The sequence below is a fragment of the Oncorhynchus mykiss genome, chromosome 2, assembly GCF_013265735.2.
Source record: "Oncorhynchus mykiss isolate Arlee chromosome 2, USDA_OmykA_1.1, whole genome shotgun sequence".
Taxonomy (NCBI): domain Eukaryota; kingdom Metazoa; phylum Chordata; class Actinopteri; order Salmoniformes; family Salmonidae; genus Oncorhynchus; species Oncorhynchus mykiss.
This window is the reverse complement of record NC_048566.1, coordinates 92196805-92205288: the sequence shown is the minus strand read 5'-3', so window position 1 is coordinate 92205288 and position 8484 is coordinate 92196805. Positions and strand designations below refer to the sequence as shown.

The window sequence follows — 8484 nt, the reverse complement described above, 5'->3', positions numbered from 1 at the left end:
GATACAAAGTATATTGAAACCAGGTCCTTCCACACAGGTGTGGTTCCTAAGTTCATTTAGTAATTAACATCCCATCATGCTTAGGCTCATGTATAAAAATGCCCAGTTGCCCATTATTTTGACTACCATAGCTAGAAGAGATATCAGTGACTATGAAAGAAGGGTCTGAAAGGAGCACAGGGGGTTTAAAGTGTGTTTGTGTGAATCTCAGTCACCAGATCTCAACCAAATTGAGCTCTTATGGGAGATTCTAGAGCGGGTCATGAGACAGCGTTTTCCACCCCCATCAACAAAACACCAAATTATGGAATTTCTTGTGGAAGAATTGTGTTGCATCCCTCCAATAGAGTTCTAGAAACATGTAGAATCTACACCAAGGCGTATTGAAACAGTTTTGGCGGTTCATGGTGGCCCAACGCCCTATTAAGACGCTTTAAGTTGTTGTTTCATTGATTTTGGTAGTTACCTGTAAATGTGTGATGAAGGGGAAGGGCGAACATAGTCAGTTGCACAACTGAATGCATTCTAACGAAATGTCTCTTCTGCATTTAACCCAACCCTTCTGGTTTAATCAGGTGTTATTGATGCCTAATGTATCCCCCCCTTTAAATGAAGTGTTACCCATTGTTTAAAAAAAACAAAAAACGTTTTTAAGTTATTGATTCTATTTACATTGCCGAAAATGTGTCATCAAAGTAATTTCCTCAATGGGTTACGTCAGGGTTGAGCATGTCGGAGAACTCGGGAACAGAGATGGTTCACTCATTCTGCATTCAAACAAACAGGTAAAGGTTGATCTGGTGAATTTGGCCATCAGTTGGCCAGGCAATAACGGGACGGGGGCTTCAGTAAAAAAATGGGACAGTGTGTTACAAATGCCGGGGTTGATTTCTGGCCGAGGGCAAAAGGGCAGGTGCTCAGCCATCCCTAGACCTCTAGATGTGCACATGTCTGCTTTTAAACAACATTCTTCCCATTGCTGTAAGAAAGTATTTTGGCATATAAAGTTAAAATTCAATATTTTAACACTGTAACGGAGTATCCTTATTCTGAATTATGTCTGTTAGTGTTACAGAAGACCCTTAATAGTCAATTTATCATTAAGTTCCTTTGATTTCAGTTTATTAATCATATTATGAAATGAATCAAATGTACAATGAGTAAAACTGGCTGCTTGCAAGCGTGATAATTATGCGAGGCAGGACTTGCTTTAGGTCAAGTACTCTGTTTACTTCAGACACGCCTTCTCCCGGATATCATCACAGAAAAGTTATTTATTCAATAAGATTCACTTAATAATAATTCCAGGGAACGTTTACCCAGTGGCATCCTGAGGCATTGACAGAATACAAACAACTCTCAATACACACAGTCACTACGCCAGGGTTTAACATGTACTTGCAGGAATTAAGGTACTGCATTGTACTTAGAGGGGTACAAACCCTTGTCACTGTAGTGCATCGTTTACCAAACTAGGGGTCTTGACCCCATGTGGGGTTGCCGAATTGAACATGGGGTCGTGAGATAAACTTGCTCTTGGTTTATAGAACCTGGGTCAGTAAACGGTAGCCGCTAGATGTGTGTGTAATAAACCAAGCTGTTTCTGTTTTCTTCCTACAAATGGGGTCTTATCTTTTGAATGGTTTAAGTGGATAATATTATCACCGCATCACTGAAAGATAAGACTCTCGGGAACACATATATGTGTTTTCTGTTCCCCTCTTCAATGCCCACAAGAACAGAATGGACAAGACAAGGCACTAAATCAGACTGGAGGGAGAATGTTATTTTCTACACTAAAAATCATACAAATCATTGCCTGATGATCTTCTGACCTGCCCAATACCTTTCTGATGTATTTCAGTCACTTCAAACCAACCGTCCTTCAGATTAAATTACAGTCAAAAGTACTGTCAGACTGATTTGTAATATACTGTCATATCAACGCCTCAGTTAATATTGGTTGTTGATTACATCGCTTTTTTTACATGTTGAAGTCGCACATCTTTTTTTAATCAAATGGGGTTGCGGGCCAAAAAAGACTTGGGAACCCCTACTGTAGCTGTCCCCTATAAGGTACGTTCATTGTACCATTATTTATAGTTGAATATTTGTACCCTATAAGGCCCTACAAGGTCTATAGTACCATTAGTTATTGGTGAATATTTGTACCCTTGCAGGTTTGTCAAACCAGCACCTTAATCATTACCCCAAGAGGCCTGTATTAGTGATGGGTTGTTTGCGAATGAACTGCTCCTTTTGTATATATATTTTGGTGAATGTCAGGAACTGAATCGAATGGATGAAAGAGATGTTAATTTGGCTCCCTGATTTGCATACCTCTACTATTGCTTTTTGAGCCGCAAACAACGATTCTCTGCAGTTCAGTTCAGAATCATTCTCTGAAGATGTTGAATTCTCATCACAGAAACAATCAATATTGGGGAGAGTGCTTCATTCTGGGCCACGCTCATTTTTGCAGTGCGTAAAAAACATTTCACGACTTTCAAACATTCAAAGTAGGCTACTTTTTTAAACTTTACATCGGAGATTTGCAATTTTTTCATGATTCTCTGTCAGTTTTTAAACATTTTGAGCAAAGAGCCATGTGGGAGCCAAATGAACAGCTCTTTTACGCGAATGGAGCTAAATTATACGGCTCACCGAGAATCCTTTTTGCTCAGCACTTTGTCAAATGCTATTATGTAAGCCTTTTTAAAGACTTCAGAACAGTTAGCAGACATGCTCACACTTTAATTAACATATCCATAGATAACTTAAACTGGTACAACACTTCCTTTTGCGGGTTGCCAAAAATAACTAACTGAAAGCCACGGCCCCACTTGGCCACACCGCCAATGATTCTACCTTCACATAAAACATAATAGGTACAAACATGTACCATAATACTAGATTATTTGCACATGTACCCTAAAAGATACCGAACCTCTAAAGGTACATTATGTGTAATTTGACATTTTTATACCTCAGGGAACAATACTGTACCCTAACCGTACCCATTTTCTGAGAGTGTAGGAAAACTTGTGGTACAGAGAGGGTTCTTATTCTGCATTCAAACAAACAGGTCAAGGATCATCTGGTGAATTTGGCCATCGTCTGTGGTGGTTCTTGTTAAAAGGCCAGGAGGGCTGATCACCATGCAGTGGCCTTAAGGCCTTAAGTCGGCATGTGACACGTTTTCCTTCACAGCTGTTTCAGGGAAGCAAACAGAGTTAATACAAACCAACCCTCCTCCACTCTTGAAGAAGGTGTCTCTGAAAAACCTATTTAAAGGAGAGGAGGGATAGGTAGAATTTAGGACACAGAGAGAACCCAGTGAAGTTCTTTGAAGATCTCTGAAGAAGTGAAGCTACAACTGAAGATTTCAGAAGGTGAGATTTCAACAGTTATTAATTTAAAACTGCACCTGTCTGCATTCCAATTGGTACCCTAATCCCTATGTAGTGTGCTACTTTTGAACAGGGCCCATAGGGCCTACAGTATGTGTTCCTGGTCAAAGTAGTGCACTATATAGGGAGTAGGGTGCCATTTGGAAAGCAAATGGTACCCTAAAAGGTTGGGAGCCTCCTGAATTCAAGAGCATAGACTTCTCCTTATCATTGAAGTAAATAGTCAATCTCAGACAAGGTATGGGAAGCATCCAAATGGCATCCTATTCCCTATTTAGTGCACTGTGGGCTATGGTCAAAAGGAGTGCACTACAAAGGGAATATGGTGCCATTTAGGAAGCATACATATTCCTGTGTGCTAGGCTATTCTCTTGTATGTGGTTGAAGGAATGATACCTGGTATTCCTTAGCATAGAGTTTCCCAAACTCGTTCCAAAATGTGCACCGCAGGACCGAGTTGGGGAAATGTTGCCTAAGGAGTTCCATACACACCCAACACAGTTTTTCCATTACCTCTCCTCCAGTTCCCCCAGTTCCATTTATTGGATTTATTCCAGTACAAGCACAGCTGACAAATGGTCAACTAATCACCAAGCCCTTCATTAATTGAATCTGATGTGATAGCAGTGGAATACATCAGCTAAGTGGAATGGCTGGGAGTAATCGAGGAGAGGCTAGGGAAACTGCATTCACCTACTCTGAAGTACTCACTGAATTTGTCTTAACGGCTTCTCTCTCTCACTGTATTTGTCTGTCTCTCTGTCTGTGTGTGTGACGCTCTCTCGCTCACTCTCTCTCTCTCAGAAGACTATATCAATGGCGATGTTGACCATCCTTCTGCTTCTCAGCGCTGCCATTGTTCTGGGCGAGGCCTTTGATCCACGTGCCTCAAGTAAGAGGGAATCCATTTTACACTTTACATTATGTATTCATTAATTCTGTATTTTTTATGTTTTAGCAGAGGTGTGTGTGTGTGTGTGTGTGTGTGTGTGTGTGTGTGTGTGTGTGTGTGTGTGTGTGTGTGTGTGTGTGTGTGTGTGTGTGTGTGTGTGTGTGTGTGTGTGTGTGTGTGTGTGTGTGTGTGTGTGTGTGCGTGCGTGTGTGTGACTGACTGACCTTCAAGTAATGTTGAATAGTTATTTATTATGCAAGGTGATTTGTAGATCAGTCAGTATCCTCTCACCTTTAAAGTCAACTGCAATGTGGAACGTGCACTGTCTCCTCCTTACAGAGGCTGGGGTGGAGGAGGACCAGCAGGAGGCAGGAGCAGCAGAGAGTGATTATCCATGCCCAAGAGGTTGGACCAAATACGAATCACATTGCTTTATGTTTGTCCACACTGCAATGACATGGCCCCAAGCTGAGGTATATCATTCTTACCCACTACTGTGAATTAAAGTAGAAGTTCAATTGAAATCAACTTGCTTATTTGTTTTGACGTTATTGTGAGTCCAGAAGACAAATTCTCACAGACTGGCCTACTGACTAATGCCTACATTATGAAATGTCTTTGTCCTTGTCCGCCACTTTCTCTAGCGCTACTGTCTGTCCCATCAAGCAAACCTGGCCTCTGTGCACAACTGTGGGGACAACTATAATTTACAGCAATTGGTGTTGAAAAACACCGGCCAACATCAAACTATCTGGATTGGAGGAGTTGATGCTGTTCAGGTAGAGTATACTCACAGATGAATAGGATATTTGCTCATCAATATCTCAAGGGTCACTTGTGAAGTCAGATCTAGGTTTGAACGATCTTATAGATGTACTCCCCCCAAAAATGCCCACTTCAGTATTCACTGGCACACTATTATTATAATAATAATAACAATGACGAAAGTAACAATAATACAAAACTCAGTAAAGTATTTATGGTTGTGAAATAGTAGTATTAGGGGAAGTGATGGCAGTAGTAATAGTAGTAGTAGTAATAATATTAGTAGTGGTGGTAGGGGTAGTGATGGCAGTAGCAAGGGTAGAGGTAGTAATAGTTGAGGTAGGGGTAGTGACGGCAGTAGTAATAGTAGTAATGGTAGTAGTAGTGGTAGTGACGACAGTAGTAATAGTAGTAGTAGTAGTAATAGTGGTAGTGGTAAGGGTAGTGACAGCAGTAGTAAGGGTATATATAATATATATATATAATTTGATATACAGAAGAATATACATAACTGTCATGATTTAAATTATCTTGTTTGATATAGTACATTTTATTGTATATTAATTGTAAACTACAAGCTATTTGTAAACAATTAAATGCTGTACACAATGCATGCAACTCTTTCAAACAAGGACGTTTCTAAGTGACCTCAAACTTTTGAACGGTAGTGTATATACAGTAAATGTTGAAGGACAGTATCTTATCTAATTCCTAGTTTTTCAGTAGGAATAGTAGTAGTAGTGGTAGGGGTAGTGACGGCAGTAGTAATAGTAGTAGTAGTAATAGTAGTGGTAGTGGTAGTAATAGTAGTAGTAGTAGTAGTAATAGTAGTAGTAGTAGTAAAGGTAGTAGTAGTAATAGTAGTGGTAGTAGTAGTAATAGTAGTGGTAGTAGTAGTAATAGTAGTGGTAGTAGTAGTAATAGTAGTGGTAGTAGTAGTAATAGTAGTAGTAGTAATAGTAATAGTAGTGGTAGTAGTAGTAATAGTAGTAGTAGTGGTAGTAGTAGTAATAGTAGTAGTAGTAGTAAATGTAGTAGTAGTAATAGTAGTGGTAGTAGTAGTAATAGTAGTAAAGGTAGTAGTAGTAATAGTAGTGGTAGTAGTAGTAGTAGTAATAGTAGTAGTAGTGGTAGTAGTAGTAGTAGTAGTAAAGGTAGTAGTAGTAATAGTAGTGGTAGTAGTAGTAGTAGTAATAGTAGTAGTAGTGGTAGTAGTAGTAGTAGTAGTAAAGGTAGTAGTAGTAATAGTAGTGGTAGTAGTAGTAGTAGTAATAGTAGTGGTAGTAGTAGTAATAGTAGTAGTAGTGGTAGTAGTAGTAATAGTAGTAGTAGTAGTAAATGTAGTAGTAGTAATAGTAGTAGTAGTGGTAGTAGTAGTAGTAGTAGTAAAGGTAGTAGTAGTAATAGTAGTGGTAGTAGTAGTAATAGTAGTAGTAGTAGTAGTAAATGTAGTAGTAGTAATAGTAGTGGTAGTAGTAGTAATAGTAGTGGTAGTGGTAGGGATAGTGACAGCAGTAGTAATGGTAGTAGTAGTAGTAGTAGTGGTGGGGTAGTGACGGCAGTAGTAATAGTAGTGGTAGTAGTAGTAATAGTAGTGGTAGTAGTAGTAATAGTAGTGGTAGTAGTAGTAATAGTAGTGGTAGTAGTAGTAATAGTAGTGGTAGTAGTAGTAATAGTAGTAGTAGTGGTGGTAGTAGTAATAGTAGTAGTAATGGTAAGGGTAGTGACGGCAGTAGTAGTGGTAGTAGTAGTAATAGTAGTGGTAGTGGTGGTAGTAGTAGTAGTAGTAGTAGTAATAGTAGTAGTAGTGGTAGTAATAGTAGTAATAGTAGTGGTAGTAGTAGTAATAGTAGTAGTAGTGGTAGTAGTGGTGGTAGTAGTAATAGTAGTGGTAGTGGTAGGGATAGTGACAGCAGTAGTAATGGTAGTAGTAGTAGTAGTAGTGGTGGGGTAGTGACGGCAGTAGTAATAGTAGTAGTAGTAATAGTAGTAGTAGTGGTACATAGTGTAGTTAACATGGGCTAGCATCCCTGTGGAACGTTATCGACACCTTGTAGAGTAATGCCCTGACGAATTGAGGCTGATCAGAGGCCAAAATGGGGCGCAACTCAATATTAGGAAGGTATAAGTATCAACACGTTTTTTTCAAGCAACAGTACCAGTGCCAGTCTATACATTTTAAAGTTGTTTTGTGTTGGTAGCTTTTGCGGTTTGGCACTACAGGTGGTGCAGGAAAGAAAATAAGTATGTTTCAGCAAGCACACTTACTACAATAATACCAATAATAATCATACAAATATTTATAATGATAATATGGGATTTCTTTGAACCTGAGACCTTACTTCTTCCCCACAGAACAAACATTGGTTCTGGAGTGACGGCTCCAAATTTGATTACGAGAACTGGGAGCAAGGAGAGCCCAATTGTTATGGTGGCAGGGAGCACTGTCTTCAAATGAACTATGGAGGTACAGTTAGCCCACTATCATTCACTGATCCATTCATCAAATGTAACTTTTAAATTGTACATTTAACAAAGAAATCTGGCACACATAGACAATGATATTGTTGTGTCTATATCTGAGTTGATTTAAGAGTTCATTTCTGTTCCGTGTTTGCTCTGAAGGTGACAAAAAGTGGAACGATTTAAACTGTGAAGAGAAATTGCCCTTGGTGTGCGCACTGAAAACCTGTTAAATCAAGCAAAACATCAACTCAACTGAAAAATAAACGTTTTTCCATAGTGTCAGCATCCTAACTGAACACACAAGTCAAATACTTTTAAAATTATTTGTTTCTGTAAAATTAACATTTTAGTTACTTGTTGTGCATAAATGTTGAGTAATGATTCTGTGGTTTGTTGTCAATAAAACTGGTGTACACATTATTTTCTCTCATGAGTCATTATTAACCATGAATGATACTGCCATAATTGTCAAATCCTTTGAAAGGTTTCCAAAAGGTACAGTCTAAGATCTGGGAGTCTGTTCAATGGTCATTTCAATTATTGATTCTTGAAGAATATAATTCATAAATTCTTCTCTTTTAAGACCACAAATTTGCATTACTCCACAAACAACATGAACGTAAACAAACAGTGTATGTACCTTTAAAAATAAGTTCCAAACTATCATGTGGATGTCACAGACTGTCAGAGCACTGTCTATGCATTTGATAGATGTTATATTTCCCTACCACATCCCTTCCCTGTATAAAAAGTAGTGGTTCAGCCATTTTGTTTTTTGTCGAATCCCAGAATGTAGCTTTACACTTCCAAACTCTCACTGGGTATAGGCATGTGTGAGTACAATATGTGCTTGTTATAGCCACATGTATTAGTCTTGTATGGTGTGGTACTCCCAGTGAGACAGGGCCATGCAGCTTTGGTGCCACAGGTTGTCAAAGTGAAAAAAGGGCA

General features: G+C 38.9%; 1 protein-coding gene across 1 annotated transcript; it reads left to right on the top strand.

The window, feature by feature from the left end:
- Window positions 1-3257: 3257 nt before the first annotated feature.
- LOC110533906 (ladderlectin-like) lies at window positions 3258-7953 on the top strand. Its single transcript, XM_036934765.1, has 6 exons — window positions 3258-3392; window positions 4215-4302; window positions 4642-4775; window positions 4947-5081; window positions 7423-7534; window positions 7693-7953. The coding sequence occupies exons 2-6, from the start codon at window positions 4227-4229 to the stop codon at window positions 7761-7763; spliced, it is 528 nt and encodes a 175-aa protein (XP_036790660.1). The 5' UTR covers window positions 3258-3392; window positions 4215-4226; the 3' UTR covers window positions 7764-7953.
- The last annotated feature ends 531 nt before the right edge of the window (window positions 7954-8484 follow it).